Source organism: Maniola jurtina, chromosome 5 (genome assembly GCF_905333055.1).
Source record: "Maniola jurtina chromosome 5, ilManJurt1.1, whole genome shotgun sequence".
NCBI lineage: Eukaryota > Metazoa > Arthropoda > Insecta > Lepidoptera > Nymphalidae > Maniola > Maniola jurtina.
The window spans coordinates 1794820-1816390 of NC_060033.1; the positions used below are offsets into that span (position 1 = coordinate 1794820).

The 21571-nt window shown below is 35.9% G+C and overlaps 1 protein-coding gene across 3 annotated transcripts in view; it reads left to right on the forward strand.

Moving 5' to 3' along the window:
- LOC123865473 (protein Wnt-7b-like) overlaps positions 1–21571 on the forward strand; it is a 90392-nt gene that overhangs the window by 21942 nt on the left and 46879 nt on the right. For all 3 annotated transcript variants that reach the window (XM_045906523.1, XM_045906522.1, XM_045906524.1), the window contains exon 2: positions 10090–10351. In XM_045906523.1, coding sequence (XP_045762479.1) covers positions 10227–10351 — 125 coding nt within the window. In that variant the 5' untranslated portion in view covers positions 10090–10226. The remainder of the gene's footprint in view (positions 1–10089; positions 10352–21571) is intronic.

The following is a 21571-nucleotide window of genomic DNA, read 5'->3' on the forward strand; positions in this document are numbered from 1 at the left end:
GGCATAGCTACATATTGTTACCATTATTTTGCTTGTTAAAAGATTTGCTGTCGAGTTTCTATCTGGCTCTTTTACCCCTCTCTCAGTAGAATCTACTTTCCGAAGCTATAGTAACAATGTAATGTAATTTATTGTATTACGGAACCCCTCATTGCAGCTTGTGACACCCACTACGCGTATTTACGGCTTTGGTTTCTCTTTCCACTTACGAATTTGGTTTTACCATAGCTTCTGTAGGAATTCGCCCTAAATTACCCTAAAATTGTTTGAAATACTATGCGCCCCTTCGGCGGCACTCGTGTAAATATTCTCTCATGAGAAAGAGATCCAACTCCAACTAATATTATAAAGGCGAAAGTTTGTATGTGTGTGTGTGTGTGTGTGTGTGTGTGTGTGTGTGTGTGTGTATGTTTGTTACTCCTTCACGCAAAAACTACTGGAGGAATTGGGCTGAAATTTAGAATGGTGATAGATTATACCCTGGATTAGCACATAGGCTACTTTTTATCCCGGAAAATCAAAGAGTTCCCACGGGAATTTTAAAAAACCTACATCCACGCGAACGAAGTCGCGGGTATCAGCTAGTACACAATAAAGCTTTGCGTTTTCAATTACCTATAGGCTACAGCGCAGTCCGAGCTGAATTGCACTTTATTACGTCGTAAAAAGAGTCGCTATTTATTTATACATCTCGCTTCTTCTGTGTATGGAAGATACTTCTAAGTATTCTATGCTAAAACTAATAGTCAAAAAATTATTTATATAATATGGTTTACGATGTTTTTGACTACGCGCATTATTTATGCGCGATTCGGTCCGTCTGATTTCACTAAAATTTACAACACAGATATCTAATCTCGTTAGCTTCAGTGAATGCGATAGTCAATATTGAAGCTGTATCGGGTGTCGATTTATAGTAGCCTCGCTTCGTTAGTCGCGGGTTCGATTTCCCGTCGTGTAAGCGTGTCGGTGCGGATTTAGTTTGAATTATGGTTGGATGTGGGTTGACTGTGATATCGCAGTTCTTTTATTCGGAATTGCTGGGCCCGACTTTGTTGGCGCCAACACCCAACAACCTTGTTTGGCTTTGTTAAATTTATATTATAATATTTACACTAGACGATCCCGACGGCGAATACTGATTATTATAGGAACGCGATATACTTGTCTAAGTAGTATTGCTTACAATAGGTATATTGGTCCATCAGTCATGACTGCTGCGAGAAATAACATAAATTCAAAATTTAAAAACCCCCGACATATTCTCTAAAAAGTAAATAACTTTCAAACGGCTGAACCGATTTTCTTGGATTATAGCTAAGAACTCTCGATCAAGCCACCTTTCAAACAAAAAAAAATATATTAAAATCAGTTCATTCGTTTAGGAGCTACGATGCCACAGACAGATACACAGATACACACGTCAAACTTATAACACTCCTCTTTTTGAGTCGGGGGTTAAAAATTGTGGAAGGACGTTTATAGCAAGTGAAGGTAGGGTAAGTATGCCTAAAGATGACCTTATCACTATGGTCAGATGTCAAGCCACCTTTCATACAAAAAAAACTAAATTAAAATCGGTTCATTCGTTTATGAGCTACAATGCCACAGACAGACACACAAACACACAGATACACACTTCAAACTTATAATACCCCTCTTTTTGGGTCCGGGGTTAACAGAGCTCTCTCCGTCACTTACTCCATACAATCGTAGTTCCCATTTCATTTGAATATTAAGCAACCAAAGTCCATGAAATTTTGCAGACATAGTCTAGAAACTAATATCTGTGTCTGTGGTGTTTTAGATTTTTCGAAAAATATGTAGTTTTAAAATTACAGGGGTTCAAAGATTTGTATTTTTCTTTAAAAAAAGGCCCAACTTTGTGCTCGTTTTTCTAGACAACGAAGCAATTTAATGAAATTTGGAAAAACCACAGACCTAGAAAATTTAATGAATATCATGCAGTAAAAAAATTATCGTTATATATTTTATATTGTTATAATTATGTTGGAACTACGAAAACCAGAAATTACACCCAGAAATCTTGAAAATTTCGTGCTGTCTCGATTTCTGCAAGAGGGGTGGTGAGGTGCGGGGGACGACCAACCCCCGACGGTGACGGGGGGCGGAACTGACAGTCTGAACTGGTCTAAACACACGGGCCACATTTAAACTACACCCGACTCTAAACTTGTCGATAGGTCTAACTAAATACACTGGTACATTTGAACTTGCGTTAGACGTATGCGTTACCTACTCAGACGTTGCCTGTAGATAAAAATATGTCTCATGTTTGCTGGCAATAGCGCATGCATCAAACCCTGCAAGTTGCACCTATTCCTCACGCAATACGCAATTCCTCACGCAATACGCACAGCTTTAATATTATAATTTTTGACAATGTATACTATATGTAATGCCATATCACAGATCACTCTCTGATTTATTGCTAACAATTTACTTCCAAATCAATTCCAAATGCAAAGAAATCTAAGTGTGTTCAATTCACACTGCCCAATACCAGGACCTTAAATGACATAAATTCATTGATTAATAATCATATGTTGAAAATAAAGGAGAACCCCGTGTTTCTCGGTATAACGTTAGATGCAAAGCTTCTATGGAACACCCACATATCAACACTTGATGGTAAACTCAACTCTGCTGCTTACACTGTTAGAAAAATTCGACAGGTACTGACGTGGAAACTGCAAAAATTGTATATTTTGCCTATATTCACTGTATTATGTCTTACGGACTCTTGCTATGAGATAAAGCGATAGATATTGAGAAAAAAATGTATTACAGAAAAGGACAGGACGTGCAATTTATAATTTAAAACCGCGCGCTGCCATACAATAAAAATATAAGGAAATAAGTACCTTATTTATTATCTTATAGTAGCTTATAAATATATTTACAACTAGCTAATGCCCACAGCTTTGCTCGCGTGGATTTAGGTTTTTGAAAATCCCGATCCTTTCATTTCCCAGAACAAAAGTTGCCTCTCCGTAATAGCCCGTCCCCGGGATGCAACTTGTTTCTGTATCACGTAAGAATATTTAAACGGATGATCCTTTTCAAATCCCGAGGGATCACCAGGATTTAGGAATGCAATTTCTTACAGCATCAGGGTTGAGGTCAACGACAAAGTATTTACTTGGTATAGATACCTTCAATATCAATTAATAATCAACACTTTTTAAATCCCATTAGTTTTAGTAGTCAGGTCCCCTGCAACATCAGGATTGAGGAGTTGGAATCCAAATTTTTTATTGAACAATGTCGCAAACTTTCTTTATCGATTAAAAAAACTAGCCAAAATTACGCAGTTAGGTTACCTGCCAAATTTCATGGTTTTGAGTCAACGGGAAGTACCCTAGAGGTTTTCTTGACACACACGACAGACAGAGAGATAGACAACAAAGTGATCCTATAAGAGTTCTGTTTTTCGTTTTGAGGTACGAAACCCTAGAAACGTAGGAACGGCATTCCGAACCAGTGGTAAATTTTTCTGACCATTCAAAAACACTTTGAAGTTTACCTAAAAGTTTACAGGAATAAAAATTAATCATTGTATTCCATTCCATTTCATTCTATTCCATTCTGTTCAAAGATAAATAGATTATAAAAATATTTGTCACCGAAACAATACCTAATTTACGATACATCAACCAATATCAACTTTACTGATGACAATCTGACTATTACCAAAGTGAACGACTACTATAATATCTATTATATACGACTAACATAATATGTATTATAAATTGTGTGCCGTTTGCATTCTCACTAAGTTCTCATTAAGTTTGTTTTATTTGGCTAAACTTTCTGGCATTTATATTGTTATGACGTTTAATTGGCAAACAGTCTGTTTATTGGCTGAAACTCAAAAATTCAGCCAATCACAACAAATAAAATATTTTAATAATGATTGATGCAGCTTTCTGTAATCGAAAACAAAATATTTGACATTAACTTGAATGTGACAGTGATTTCCGAGTAGGGTTGCCAGAGGCCCCGTATTTTACTGGTTACTGGTTGGTATTTCAGGATACAGAAACCCGTAATTATGAAAATAAAATATGAGGCAAATAAAACTAAATATTTTTAGGGTTCCGTACCTCAAAAGCAAAAAGGAAATAGGATCAATTCGCTGTCTGTCTGTCTGTCCGTCTGTCTGTCTTTCCGTCTGTCCGTCTGTCTGTCTGTCCATCTGTCCGTCTGTCCGTCTCTTCGTCTGTCATGTGTTCATGAACAAATATTAGTATTTTCAATTTTCAAAGTAACTAAATATTAAATCAAGTGGGTTATTATATGAAAGGACTTTACCAGTACATTCTAAGACAGATTTTTATTTATTTTTATGCATATTTTTTTTAATGCATAACAGTTTTGATTTCTTGTGTAAAATGTCGAAATAAAATACCCGAATACGGAACCCTCGGTGCGTGAGTCTGACTCGCACTTGGCCGGTTTTTTACAAATTCAGCCGGGCTGGCTTGCGAAACCAAACGCTGACGTTATGTCCAGTAGAAAGAATACATATTTTCCTTGTGCGACAATGCGTAGAATAATACCTGCGTAGCCGAAACCCACTCGATTTTGATCATGGCCGTAGCCAAAGAGGCGGAGGTTGGTTTTAGGATCTAAGCCTTTTTTATACAAGTTAGCCCTTGACTTTAATCTCTTCTAGTGGTAATAGTGCAGTCTAATTTCTTGGCCGGTAGGGCCATACTAACCATATAACTAGCCATGACCCAAGCCTCCCACCAGACCAGAAATTTAGAAATGGCGACTGCGCCTGGGAAGCCGTCAAAAACCTAAGCCTAAAATAATACTTACACTATTTCTTGCATTTGCTTACCAATTTTTTTTGGAAATATATCAAACATTTCGCGCTCGCTTCACTCGCGTTTTGAATTTGTATTACTTGGTGTATGCCCCGCAATTTCGTCTGCATGAATTTAGGTTTTTAAAAATTCCGTGGGGGATTTTCCGGGATAAAAAGCTTATGTTCGTTTCTGGGGTGCAAGTTACCTCTGAATAGTAAGTATCAAAATTTTGGTAAAGAAGTATCTTGCTATGGCTAAACTCGTTTCCCTTTCACTTATTTTTTTCTGTATTGAACCAAAAACACTTACGCTCACTGCGCTGCGCTTTTTCATTGTTGTATTTTATTCCACTATCAAATTGAAAGGCGAAATTCAACTAACCAGGTAATTAGCCCATAAAGTTGAGCGAACGTATTTTTCCTCATGACAGGATTCAGTTCCGGCCCTGATAAAACCTCTCCCGAAATCAATTCCTGGCTACGGCCATGGTATTGATACTTTGAAGGTGGAATTACAAGTTAAATGTAATTTTAAGTTAACATGCATTTTGTTTTACAAAATGAAGAGTTTTTAAAAGCTGTTGAAATAAATAAATAATCTTTTATTTAAAACCACATTGCAAACACAGTTCACCGATCAAGACCCGGCAACATACAGAGAAAAAATACAAAACATACAAATAAACTGAAATATCTAAATAAGCTTTCAGAGAGAACCACCGCCTATTTCTTCAAATACAATAATAAACAATACAATAATACAACAATATATAAGAAACAATGTCTCCCGTAAACAAATCTAAACCCCGTACTTTTGATGGTGGTAGCCTGTAAATCTAAAAGAGGCAGGTGGCAACCCTACACCTACCCTACACCTAGACAGAATGAAAAATTTGTTTTCATTACTCGGCAGGCCTACTGCCAAAGTTTGACAGAAAGTGTGGCGGTAGTTGTGACCTCTGATTGGCCGACTCTCTTTCACTATTTGCTAAAATTGATGATTGCAACAACAATTTTTGCTTTTTTGTAATCGAAAACAGAACACGGACGTCAAACAGGTTGACTAATTGCAATCATTTCTGACCGGCTAACATTGTTCCGCTAGTGGCTCAAACTCACTGTCGCAGCAAGAACATGGTAAATTCAGCCAATCACAGCAATTTGAATTGGATATCACAAATGTACCGATCTAGGAACCGAGAATGCACGAACCAGGGCAAATAGAGATAAGAACAATAATATCATACGTAGGAAATCGACGGGGGCTTGTTGACAAGTATCCTCTTAAATAAGAACAGCATTAAAAGTTAGCATCGAAAGATTATTTTCTTGAATATAAATAGAAATATGGTCACTACGCACTAACTGTAATGACGAATTTTCAAGCACACCAGATATCCTTATATCTCACCATTTCCATAAACAGAATCAGTAAAACATGTCGACTTGGTGATGCTAATCGCTGATATACGCGCCGCTTTCACAGTTGCTGCTATCATAATTTGCCCAATAAATAGTTTACTTAAGTAAGCTAAGTACGAAATATTGCTATTTAACAACTCTCTATTTAATGCCTTATGCTGGCTCCACGCTTCTATTACTTCACGTAATATTTCATGCTCCTTCGTCATCATCATCATTATCACGATAGACGTCCACGGCTGGACATAGGTTGTGTTTCTCCTTTAGAACCTACTACGGTTTAGTAAAGCTAGAATTTCAGGTGATTTTTTTAAAATTCCATTACAGGTTAGCCCTTGACTGCGATCATATCTTGTGGTAAGTGATGATACATTCTATAGCATTAAACTGGACTAACTTGGAAGGGCTATGTAGTTTGAATGAAAGTCATCGCCTTTATCGGCTTCCACACGGCAACGTGCTGGAGCGTTAAATCGCTTATAGCGGCATGACTTCGTAGGTAAGATGGTAACTATTCATGGCCGTAGCCTCCTTCCAGACCAGACCAGAGACAAGTAAGAAATTCAAAATTCCCAAACCGCCTCTCCCGGTAAACGAACCCAGGACTTCCCACTTATAAGATCACAAAGCTCCCCACTGTGCAACAGAGGTCGATGTGCAAATCCGAGCCGAGATACGTAAATTGAAGACAAGATCTAGTGACCATAACATTTTCTACAACAAAGTACAAAGGGAACATGAGTTTTACATTTTATCTGTTTATAATAAGACAATTTAAAGACAATGCGCATATCTCGAGCACTTTAACAGTGTTCTGTTGTAAAGTTAAATATATGTGTTGGGTGTATTATGAACAACTGAACAATCTCAGATTTAGGGATCCATATTCCATTGGTATTTCCCAGCCCAACCATGACATACATGGTCGCTATCTTTAACAGGGCTCTCTCCGTCACTGGCTTCATACAATCGTAGTTCCAATTTCATTTGAATATTAAGCAACCAAAGTCCATGAAATTTTGCAGACATATTCTAGAGACTAATATCTGTGTCTGTGGTGTTTTATATTTTTCTAAAAATATGTAGTTTTAAAATTACAGGGGCACAAAGATTTGTATGTAAATTTTTAAAACCGCGTAACTTTAAAACCGAATATTTTAACAGAAATCTGGAAAACCACAGACATAGATATTAGTTTCTAGAATATATCTGCAAAATTTCACGGACTTTGGTTGCTTAATATTCAAATGAAATTGGAACTACGTTTGTATGAAGCGAGTGACGAAGAGACCCCTTTTAATCCCCATAAGAAACCTAAGAGTCACTCAGCGGACGACGGAGAGAGCTATGCTTGGAGTTTCTCTACGTGATCAAATCAGAAAAGAGGAATTTCGTAGGAGAAACAGATTAACCAATGGGCTGTGCGATGCCGAAGTGGCAATGAGCAGGGCACATAGTTCGAAAACCGATAAACGTTGGGGTCTAGAATCTAGAATGACGAACTCGCACCGAAAAACACAGCGTTCGTTGGAAGCATTTTCTGAAATTAATTACACTCGAGCGATGCTAGAGTGAGCCAATCGATCAACAATGTAGATCGTCACGTCTGGTATTTAAGAGGGGTCTCTCCGTCACTCGCTTCATACAAACGTAGTTCCAATTTCATTTGAATATTAAGCAACCAAAGTCCATGAAATTTTGCAGACATATTCTAGAAACTAATATCTATGTCTGTGGTTTTCCAGATTTCTGTTAAAATATTCGCTTTCAAAGTTACGCGGTCTCAAAATTTACATACAAATCTTTGAGCCCCTGTAATTTTAAAACTACATATTTTTAGAAAATTCTAAAACACCACAGACACAGATATTAGTTTCTAGAATATGTCTGCAAAATTTCATGGACTTTGGTTGCTTAATATTCAAATGAAATTGGAACTACGATTGTATGAAGCGAGTGACGGAGAGAGCCCTGTTAAAAACCTACTTTGGGATATCACGTCGAGCATTTACGAATATGCTAACGGATCAGATTTTTACAGAACCCTCAATTCCGACGATTCGCGATTGACTATAAATATCCGCTGTATACCTACGATCCTTGTAAACTCTCTACTCTACAAGTTACAACTATAGATAAGAAGTAGGTACCTACGTGAACAATATCGATATCTCCACTCAGTTCAATTACTTTTATTTATGCGATTGTTTGAAGAACATTGTTTCTTGAACGCCTTTAAGTGACTATCGGTGTTGGTAAGTAAGTATTACTCCTCTTTATTAAAAATATATATTTTATTCACAAGTGAACTAATTAAAAATTTATAACACCCCCGAAAAGTGAAGGTTACAGTAACTAGAAAAGAGCTGATAACTTTCAAACGGCTGAACCGATTTTCTTGGATCATAGCTAAGAACACTCTCGATCAAGCCACCATTCAAACAAAAAAAACCTAAATTAAAATCGGTTCATTAGTTTAGGAGCTACGATGCCACAGACAGATACACAGATACACACGTCAAATTTATAACACCCCTCTTTTTGGGTCGGGGATTAAAAATTATGGAAGGACGTTTATATCAAGTTAAGGTAGGGTAAGTATGGCTAAAGATGACCTTATCACTATGGTCACACGTTCCTTCGCTTCCAGGCAACCTGTGTGGAAAGCAAGTAATGCTTCTTCCCCTAGCTTGTTTTCTGGCCCTATTTTAATATCCTGTACCTATTTTAATCTAGAACAAATTCCACAGACATTTATTTAGAGCAGGATATATAAAACGTACTACGTTTTCATTGGACCTATACAAAATTTGTTATATTTGAATAATAAATTGATATTTTGATTCCACATGAATAAAATATTATATTCCTCTTTCTAAAGTAATCACAAAATATTTACAAAAATATTTCTATTCTAATGTCTCTACGTGTGCCTTCTACATGATGTAGCGATGCGATTTTTTACCGCCAATTCAATATCTCTATGAGTGACCAAAACATCCCATTAGAATAAAACACAGAAATTGTATTTTAATTTAAAATTATTATTTCCGCATAATCTTATTACGGCACGGCTTGCAATATTTAGGAATTTCATTAGCGATTGTTAGCGGCATTGCGTATGCGCAAGCGTTACGTAGATTAGCTAGTACGAGACATGAATAGACTATCTACCTGCCTGTCATACCTTTATGAAACCTAATATGTTTGACTGTCTAGATGTCTAGCCGCTAATTACTTCTAGTTTTACCCGGCCTCAAAAAAGGAGTTAGTACATTCCAAGTAGGTATAGGTTCCCTTTCATTCCATTCTATTGGATTTTTCCTTAAATTTTCAGTAGGTAGGCATTTACTAATATTATATTTAGTGCAGTTATAACCAAAACAAGCATATGAGCAAATATTTACTTATAACCCTCAAATAAAAAATAAGAATCATCGATTTCCAAATGTTCCTTAGATTTTCTTTTACTTAATTACTTATTTAGTATTATTGCCTTAGAGGCTTAGAGCAAAGCATATTCGCTTGTATTGGCGAGTGCAAACCTATTTTTGTTGCTGACAATACTTGGTAGGTACGATGCCGTGTGGAAACCGTCAATATTATAAGGGGTTCTATTACTTTAATAAAACACCCATACCCCTTCCAGTTTGCCTGCATCCAACTTAGACTGCATCATCACTTACCACCAGGTGAGATTGCAGTCAAGGGTTAACTTGTGATGGAATAAAAAATGTTAATTGAAAGTAATTTTGACATTCAAATCCTTATGTGTAAAAAACTTATAATATTATTTTACCTCAATGCTTTATCGTTAAACAAAATTACAGGAGCTCACGAAAATATTACATCGACGAAATATGTTAAGTGCACAGTGGTCGACAAGAAAAGAGTGCTGGACAAAAAAGTGACAGTGAAAATGTGTTTAAAAAGATAAAATCGAAACAAATAATTAGGATGTGAAGCCATGTTGGAATGCGTGCGTCGCGCGAACCCAGTGTTGCGCGCGTCGACCAAAACTGGACAAAATCGCCTGATAACGACGAGACTCGTCTTTTTGTTGGTGCCGTTCATTATACTTCTGTCCGTGAGGTAAGTTACTTTTTTATGTTCACTTAACCGTCGGGCCACAGTCTTGTCGCTCCAGGCGGCAAAAATGGTCTTACTATCCTACCTCTTACCATTCATGCTTCTTACCAATAGTATGTAAGTAAATTGCGAAAGTATGTTTGTTTATAGGTTTGTTCTTCAATAATGCCACAATGGAGCAACGGATCTAAGTTATTTTGTGCAATGATACAGATAGCCCAGATAGCTTTACGCTTAGTTGAAGGGGAAATCGGAACATTAGTTATCATAATGAACTTGTTTAATATTCTTTAAAAAAAACAAATATGGTCTGAAAAATGGCCTGAAACGTCAAAGCAGTGTAATGCATATTTACGTCTACTTGAAACAAGTGAAATACTAGTTTTGACATTTTTAACAAAACTTTTAAACTTGTCAAAAATTGGTCGAAAACCTGTTAATGATAAAGTATTATCATTGTTTTTGTTATATTTTGTCTCTCTTTCTGTTAAGTCAAGTAAAAATGTTTACAAGTATTTTACAAGTATTGCATACTACTATTGTCAGAAATTGTTTTTGATGTAAACGAAAAATAGCTATAAGTAATGCATACTACTTGTAGAACACGTTTTAGATTTTGATGTTAACGCCATGTTCCGTTTTTCCCAATGCCAAAGCCATGGCCCTTTGATGAGATGGTTAATGGAGGATATAAAATTATAAAACTTTTTTATATTGGCTGTAAAATGTAATGCTCACTACATTTGAATTCATTCTGGTTAATAATGTATGTTGATGTCAATAAAAAGGTCTTGAGTACTTTGCAATGTACATACTTAGAATCATTTTTATTAAAGTTTACTTAGCTACTTGTGGATTCATTGTTTGCTACGTAACTCTAAAAAGGACCACACAATATAACTCCTAATAATATAAATGCCTGATAAATGTTGTTTATCGGAGGAATATACATAATTTTGAAATTACCATCATCGCTGTGCTACCCAATGAATGGTTATAAAATGGTAGAGCGTAACTAACCTAAATGCCAAATTATCGAGCTCATATATCATGGCATCTTATTAAAGGATCGACGGAAGATTGACGCAAAAAACATAAAAAGGCTTATTCCTTATTTCAACAAAGGAAAATGAGACGATAATAATACTGTACCCTGTAATTACGTTCAATAAATCTGCGAATAAGGCGAAGCGGACAAAACCAATTTTCTATACGCGGAACAAACAAAAAACAAATATGAGATCAAATCTTTGTGAACATCAAAGCTATTAAGTCTGAACATGTGAGGTGAATAGAAATGAACTTGTTAGCGTACAATTTTGTTAAGAGCTTAACGTTAACTTGTTGTTCAGAAGCTTTGCCTTTGAGGACTTGAAGTCTTCAACTAGGCCAATTACGGCTCTCACGACAAATGATAGCACTTGTTAAAACTTAAAACATGTTGCTTGCTTTACTTATAGCATTATTGCTACTGTTCTCTTGACTTTTGATTCGACGAGGAAGAGATATCGTGCTTTCTAAGAGAAGGCATTCTCAAGGAAAGTATAGTTTAAGAGGTTAGTTAGGTCTAGGTTTTCATTTTCAAAAAATCTACACCTTACTATTCAAAAAAGAAAACAAAATAAGTTACTTTAGTGATTTTAAAATATTAATTTAAAGTAGCAGAAGTACCTACTAAATTACATATGACTAGAAACATTAATATCCAGCATGCAAATTTTAACATAAGCACAGGTAATAATGTTGTATGAATGTAAAATCGTCAACAATGAAACAAACGAGCAACCCGTGATATTTCCAAAGGTAACTTGATGCTATCAAACCCATTATTACTGCCAATCCTGTTAACCTGCCATAACCACTTTACGTGAAATCACCTCCGATTCAAATATGCAATGAAAAGAAAACCGTATGTCGGTTAATTTAAAGTCAAAATTAGCATATTTTTATTTCAAGAAATGACAGTTGATAGCTTCGATGTGGAACTTTGCTCCTCCCATCAACCTACAAGCACTAAACCTATTTTGAATTATTCTGATGACATATAAATTGATTCTTTAGTTTAAATTACGAATTTTTTGAAACTCAATGAAAAACATTAAAATCAGCCAAATAATAGATGAGTCAAACAACTAAACTAACTAAATATTTATAAATTGCAAAACATACTTTACTTACTTATTGGAATGCAAAATAAATGAATGTGAATATGAAAACCTTTTATTAGTTAAACTAGCTTATGCCCGCTACGAATGCCCGGATGAAGCCGCGTGGGTTTCACAAATTTTCAAAAATCCTTTCCTAGCTAATGACTACGCATAATAGCTATTTTCATGCTAAATTTCATTTCAATCCGTCTGCAGTAGTTTGAGCTGTGCGTTAATAAATTAGTCAGTCAGTCATCTTTTCCTCTTATATCTTTAAGATTATCTGAAATATTATATGACTTTAGATTCCACATGGAAATAGATTTTTGAAGGATTTTGTTGGAATTTTTCAAAATCTCTTTTCTTAACGCTCAGCTCAAACTACTGGACGGATCAGGCATACAGATAGTTACTATGACGTAGACGTCCGCTAAGAAAGGATTCTTGAAACTTCAACACCTAAGGGGGTAAAATAGGAGTTTGATAGTGTAATCCAAGTAGATGAAGTCGCTAGTATATGTATAAAATAACAGATTGTATAAAATATATTCACTCGATTTTCAAGTAGTTGGAGCCCGGTACTAGTTAGTCTAAAATGTAGAGGCGAACGTGAGCGCGAAGGTGGATGTAAATGGGATGTTCGACGTGATTAGTGCTGTCACTCAAGCATCCGCGCTGATTGCGCCTGAATGACGTTAGATATGTTAAGTCACGACACTCGTATTACTTACTATCTCTGATGCAATTGCTGTAAGTGTAAACGTTTATACTATTTAGTTGCTATGAAGAAGAAAGTTTGAAATGGTATTTGTAACGCGACAGATATTTTAATTAGTTGTGTTCTCGAATTGTTTCAGTGATATTTGCTGTTTATTTCATTTTTAGGACACTAGGCTGTTATAAGCAACGGGCATTTTAAAAAATAAAAAATAAGTTAATTCATATTATAACTATACAACAACACAACACAACTTATACTTTTTAAAATTATTAACTACCTGATGTCCGCAACTTCGTCCGCGTGGATTTAGGTTTTTAAAATCTCACGGGAAAGATATTTTTGCTCATTCTAAATATTTATTTATTACTGTGACGGTTGGCTGCTTCTTTTTTTTAATGTAGCTGTCAACATCAAACTTTTACCGTTAAACAATCAGTATTTTGAAGCTTCGAAGAATCTATTCTTTATTAGAGCAAAAACTTCCTTAGACGGCATCTACCCTTTTAAATACCTAATCGCCTAATCTTCTCGGAACTCATCAAAATATTGAGCCTAAACACCGCGGAATAAAAATTCCTTAGAGCATTGTGATTCATAGAAGTATTTTAATAGGCTAGGCTTAGCTACTGGGATTAATTTTGTCTAACATTTTCGTAATTTGCCCTTTGTGCCTAAAAAAATTCTTCTGTCAAGAAACGGAGTCGGGAAATTGGTGGCACCCTCGTGTTTCCGAGAGTACGTAAAGCCATCGATGTATATGGATGGGCCCTTCGAAGATAAAAAACGCGCTCAAAAAGTCAAGAGAATTTGCAAAAGTCTCTTGACTTTGTCAATGACGATGACGTAAGATTCAAGCGTATTTTTGCGGACGGAATTGTATGGGAAAGGCTAATCCATATACATCGATGCGTAAAGCCAGTCGTTCCTGCGCCTGATATTTTTCCGGTCGTGACGAATGGCCATCCCATCGGACTATGAGATTTGGGGCAATCGAGATTGCACCTATATTTACGCACACACTTGCACACTATGTTATCTTCTACGTAGATTACTAGTCTCCGTTAGGGTTGGCCACTGTGGCCGAAATTTGGTGTCCTAGGTCTAATCTTTCACTATTGTCAAGGAACAGGGAGGACTTTTTTGCCTCAAACTATGGATCGATTGCTGTACATTCGTCAATTAAGTACACTTTCATACAGTAGGCACTTTAGCTAAAAATCGGCGAAACAATTATTATCTTTAATACAGAACATAAAATACAAATCTTACAATTCTGACTGTCAAAAGGTGTACAAATAGTACCTACTTTGAATAAATGATTTTGAGTTCGAGTTTAAATTAAATGCGTTAAAATTAAATGAAGACTTCTTAGCAGAATCTTGTTAGCGAGTGACGTAAAAGGCGAAAAGTCATAAATCTGGAATTTATTGTGGTTCGCTGTCGACTACCCTATGTTTATTACACGTTTATTTCTCTCTTAATCGAAAAGTTTATTACGTTTCGGACATTCACAACTCTTCACTTTAATCTCCATAATGGGATTAAGTACTTCGTAACTTATACGAGATTCTCTTTATTAGTCGCAAACATTTAACACCTTTCTTTAGCCCTTACTAATAAAGAAATACACATTGCGTATGCTTAGCTTAGACTCATTTAATTTATGGTAGAAGTGTATATCCATATATTGATGCAGGAATATTTACAAGTGTAAATTAAAAATTTATAACACACCCGACAAGTGAAGGTTACAGTAACTAGAAGGAAGAGCTGATAACTTTCAAACGGCTGAAACGATTTTCTTGGATTATAGCTAAAAACACTCTCGATCAAGCAACCTTTCAAACAAAAAGAAACTAAATTAAAATCGATCCATTAGTTTAGGAGCTACGATGCCACAGACAGATACACAGATACATACACATGTTAAACTTATAACACCCCTCTTTTTGGGTCGGGTGTTAAAAACAAGATGCGCTATAGACATAACGCATAACTGAGTAGGTTTCTGCGGTAGTGGAGGGATGTGATGACGTGACGCGAGAGCTCAGTGGTTCTTTAATTGGTGACAACACTTACCCCTCCCGCACTACTCCAATACCGCTAGAGCCTACCCAATTAAGCGCTATATCTACAGGGTGTTTGGTGATTAGTATATACTAATAACGACACGTACCCACGTGTCGTCATTATATACTAATTACCAAACACCCTGTATAGTAGGTAGTATCCTAAATCGCGCTTAATTTTCACATCCTTTGAGGGTTATAAATAGTGCACTAGTTGATCAAGTTATTAGGACTTTTTACGTTCTATCATTGGTATAGATTAAAACTGCGAGCTGCTTTACTCTGCTTTATTTACTTTCTTTCTTTCTTTGGGACTTTCAAAAGAGTAAAATAAGAGTACCTTTTAGTCGAGGTCCTAATATTTTTAAAATCACAACGCTTTTGTCTTAGACTAAACTTTCTAAACAAATTAATGATTAGTAAAAAACGCGTAGCAGCTAGCGCCTTGTACAAACTAATTAAATGTCAAATATTAGTTTTAAATAATTGAAGATCTGGCTAACAAAACGGGGCAATCACACTTCTAATCCAAACACTTTTTTCTATATACGTTTTTGGTTCACGAAATACGAATCTGCACTCATTTTTAAGCAAAATGGCCTAAAACAGTGCTGAAATTGAGTTCAAAGATCATGATTTAGATAATTGAATACAGATTTGAATTTATTTCCAAGTTACGAACTAAAACTGTTCTAAACTTGAGTCCAAAGTTTGTGATTTCAATTAATATGGTAAAATCACAGTAAAGTTTCAACAGCTTTCAATCATTTTTTGCTCCTCCTGTAGAATTTCGTTTCGTACAATTACACCGTTTTGTTCTCTAGAAGGGCAATCTAGTTAAATTTTAAATATTATAAAATAAAATAAAATAAATTAATATACAATATTATATTCCATGTAATTTATTATTACAATATTGTGCATATTTAAGCAATAATAATGAACAACACAGAAATTAATCTTGTTCACAAAGGGTCAAATGTGAATAATTTTGTCATTATACGCACTGTACCGAGTTAATAATCGCTCGTGGCCAGTAAATACAAATGTCACTTATCACACGTTTTATAATTTGTGTACCACATTTTGATTTGTTAAACGTGAGAACAGAGTCGTAACTTTGAATTATTGCGAATTAACAATTCGATAAGAACCCATAAAATCCATAGATATTATTGTAGGAATTAATAATATTCAATGTTCCGAGATTTATAATACTTAATAACTTATGTTATACCTACTGGCGGAGCGTGCAAGCTGGGTAAGCAAATTGTATTTTATGTATTGCGAAGTTCCTCTTATATAGGTCTAAACAAAGTTCGCAAGTTAACCAGAAATTAATACAATATAAGAAAATAGAACCGTAAAACCAGTGGTTATTTTGTGCTACTCATACGAAACCGGGATATAAAAAAGGATATAAAAAACCCCCTCAAGTCCTCCAAGCCAAGTATATTTTTTCTATAGTATTAGATTGCAAGCACCAGTTTGCATCAAAATTATGTCAATGTCAGTGATTCAACTTCGACAATTTGACCCCAATTTGAACTACACAAGCTTTGATCTTTGATGTCAAGCTATCAATCAATATTCAATCGATTAACCGCATTTACAATAGCTAGGCTATTTCGTTTGTCAACGTCTACGTAGATTCTATGTAGTAAACGCAAATAAATCTTCTGCCACCGCCCGTCTAGACGCAGAGCTCCCTACGACTCTTTTTTTTTTTTTTCTTCTCTCGTCTGGCTTTACACTGATTAGCCAATGTCAAGTTTGTAGTTATTTACAAGTTAGGAAAACTATATGTATAAGTATGGACTTCGTCTGTGCCGGCGCCCGCCGACATACACGCGACGCCCCTTTAGAGCGCTTCTCAGTCAGTTCCTCGGTCAGTTCCACCACCAATAAACACCAGCAGGACACAAAAACCGGCCACTTCTAACAAAAAAACACTCCAAAAAGTCACAACACGCGCGCCAACAAACGCCACCACAGACAAAGTCCTCCCTACGACTCATTTGATTAGTATCTCTACCTAATCAAATGCGGCCATTAAACCAATTAGGACATTGTTCACCAATACTTTCAACTTCTCAAAACGCCGAAGCGCGTCGCATAGGACGTTCACTTCTTGCGGCTCGTATCAAACCTGTCGCGTCTTTTATCCGACTCCATCTTGTTTTTCACAAATTGTTCTAATTTTAAAAATTGTAAAGGACATCAATACAGTGTTATACTGTTGATGGAAGCTTTTGTTTCGGGAAATGGGATATAAGTGTCTCTGTTGGTGTTTCTTGTGTGGCTCCTGGTTGATTAAGTATATTTAGTGGTTTTTAAAGTGTCGTTCCACGTCGGTGTAGTTATATTTCACAACAACTCCGTAAAGTTAGTTACCTAGGCTCCCTAAATATAGAAGGTTGACGTCTTAAACCTAACACATAAAATAAGCATAGGAAATCTATTGAAGCATCTACAGGTCTGATAATAGATATATTAAATACAAACAGCCCCGTTTTAGCAAATAATATTAACATTATCGCTAATACAAATTAGCATTGTAATAACAATGCAAGGCTCGGGCAAGGCTAGCGAAACAAACTATTTACTTAAATAAATTACTTATTTTATAGTATTTCATACAACAATAAATGTCAAAATAACGATTATGCCCAAGTTTTCAACGACGTATCTTACGCATACCCAACACTACCCAATTACTCTACCCATATTATAAATGCGATAGTGTTTTTTTTGTTGGTTTATCAGGGTACCGTACCTCAAAAGGTTAAACGGAACCCTTAAAGGATTACTTTGTTGTCTGTCTGTCTGTCCGTCTGTCGTATCTGTCAAAAAACCTATAGGGTACTTCCCGTTGACCTAGAATCATGAAAGGCAGGTAGGTAGGTCTTATACCACAAGTAAAAAAAAATCCGAAACCCGAGAATTAGTGGTTATATCACAAAAAAAATTGTGTTCAATGTTCATGATAAAATAATTAGTATTTTCAATTTTCAAAACCAAGTGGGATATTATATGAATGTTTTTACCTTCACTTTATTAAACAGATACTTATTTATTTTTATGCATAATAGTTTTTGATTTAACGCGCCAAATGTCGGGAAAAATACCCGAGCGCGAAACCTTCGGTGCGCGAGTCTGACTCGCACTTGGCCGATTTTTGGTTTGTTGGTCTCCTCCAATCACGTAACATGTCGCAAGGGATCAACTTGATTTTAGCATCCGGGTATAGTTAAAGGCCTGGAGGGCGACATAGCCTAATTTTTAACCCGGAAAATCTAAGAGCTCCCACGGGATTCTCAAAAACCTAAATTCACGCAAGTAACAGATTGTAGGTATAAAAATGGAAAACAGACTTGACATATGAATATCAATTGTACAACTCAAACTTTTGCAAATGTAAGTTTTTCTTTTCTCTACAAGAAAGTATTTTCAGAAACTCTACCCGATCGAAGCCAGGCGGCTCTGCTAGTACAACATAATAAGAGGAAACTCATAATATGTATGGTAATCATTAGTTATGTGATCTCGAATCAGAAGTCCTTCTCATAAAAATTAAGATTGCTCAATACATTTTTATTAAGCAATGTAATAGGCTTACAAGTTACTTCGGAAGGCCCCTAATCTTCCGTTTTTTTTTTCCTTTTACTATTATAAGAACATGTAATCTTGTCTTAATAGATAGCTCCGAGCTATAATCTTCGGGATGCCATGTGGTTTGGATATTAGTTATTACTCGTAGAAAGTGTTGGAAAATAATTATTTATCAGGAGCTATCAAAAAGTTCATAGACCTCTTTTACAGTATTCCGTCCCTTCCCAAAATAGTAAAATAATCCCTTCTAATTAGTTACGTATTGGGGTAAAAATAACCCTTATGTTGCAAATAAGTCCGTCCATCCATGAGTCACACCTGCTTCTTTCAGTAACTACCTAAATCTTTTATGTGTAAGGTAATGGTGTACTGCGCCACCTATATGTGATTTAGTAAACTAATTATTCCTTCGTGAACACATTTTAATTTTTTACGAGATTCAACCTGTAAGGTTTAGAATTTATCCTTTCCTTGCGCTACACCTATTTACCCGCCTGTCAACGGGAAGTACCCTATAGGTTTCCTTGACAGACACGACAGATAGACGGACAGACAACGAAGTCATCCTATAAGGGTCCCTTTTTTCCTTTTGAGGTACGGAACCCTAAAAACATAAGTTTTTAACGCAGTGATAGTAATAAGTAGCTATAGTAGTAGGTAATCAAAGCCTTAATAGCATCCCTTTCGCAACAAAACATCGCAACTATGCTATTCACTCGTCAAAGGTCTGAAAAAATACCGTTGACAACAACTGACACAATACTAAAAATGTCGCTTATTACAAAAAGCAGCTGGAAACTCAATACGCGATAATAGTATATCATTACTGTAAGCTTAGTACGACTTTGCACGACTCGACAACGTTGACAGAACATCTAACGACGAAACACTTCATGGTCGCAAACGCTCGGCTTTGCATTCAAGCAACAGCCTACAAGGTAGTGTAATAGTTACATTGCTTATATTATGTACTGTAAATATCGCCACACATTGTAACATTTTGTATTTTAAAAAGAGCAACTGCTGAGTTTCTTGCTCATTCATGTCAGTTGAATCTGTTTCCGAATCAGTGCTAGAATCTTGTCATGTCATAAATGGTACTATAATTGTCCTACTTGAAATTATTTAATTTCATTTCATAAGGCCTACCGCCGCTATGTAGTTTAACAGCTCACTGTGATTGCCCCACACTATCTCATTATTAGCATAACTGAATGGTTGCAGTGAGAATACTTTAAATTCAGCCAATCATAACAGTGGAAATCGTAGCAATGTTTGATGCAGGTGTTACGTATTACGTGTTTACGTATTCCGAAATGGACCGAAACGTAATTTTTTCATAGTCATGATTTCAGTACTTCTGATTTTTGTTTAACAATCATTCCACTTGGTAAATCAATGTACAAAATCTTGAATCTTTAAATAAGCCACTTTAGTCATTTAAGCCAATTTACTCTGACTTTATCGTGCTTCGATACTCGAAATCTTTCAACGATGTCGAAATATGCGAAATCGTACTAAGGACACTGAGGTGACCGGATGGACGGACACTGTACAATGCGACACGGTCTACGTGGCCGGGACAGAGGCTCATTATGGCTCATTATTTAGATTGTCATTGCACACATGAACTTGATATTAGAAGCCTTTTCATTGATGACACATTTTCACTTCTGGCGGTTCTACTGTGGTTCTACCCGTAACCTGTGGATCATACACTGCAATTTCAAGTCAAATAACATTGACATAGGATAATTGGTATAATGTTAATTATTATTTTATACTAACTGATGATATAATCTATCTCCATTCTAAACAGCCCAATCCGTCCAGTAGTTTTTGCGTGAAGGAGTAACAAACATACACACACACATACATACACACTTTTCGCCTTTATAACATTAGTGTGATGTGAAGTGTGATTAGAACTTTTGAAGCTGTGATATAGTTTTGTAACAAGTGTAAATTAAAAATTTATAACACCCCCGACGATCCAAAGTATTTGAGTTTTCCAAAACATCATTTTCAAATAAATAATTATGTATTTAGGCAACGTCCATCTTGACAGCTTGACATTTGTCTATTGACATAATATTATGAACCTAACGGTTATCTAACCTTCTTTTCTACAAGAAAACTAGAAAAGAGCTGATAACTCTTAAACGGCTGAACCAATTTTTTTAGATTATAGCTAAGAACACTCTCGATCAAGCCACCTTTCAAACAAAAAAAACTAAATTAAAATCGGTTCATTCGTTTAGGCGCTACGATGCCACAGACAGATACACAGATACACAGATACACAGATACACAGATACACAGATACTCAGACACACAGATACACAGATACACACGTCAAACTTATAACACCCCTCTTTTTGGGTCGGGGGTTAAAAACTAATTGATTGCTAGATATAATATTTTGTTGATTTCTGCATAATGGTCTTATAGTTATTGATAGGCCCAGGTTCAATCCCGGTAGGGGTAATTTATAAATTACTAGCTGACGCCCGCGACTTCGTCTGCGTGGATTTAAGTTTTTCGAATCCCGTGGGAACGCTTTGATTTTCCGCGATAAAAAGTAGCATATGTGCTAATCCAGGATTTTATCTATCTCCATTCTGAATTTCAGCCAAATCCGTCCAGTGGTTTTTGCGTGAAGGAGTAACAAACA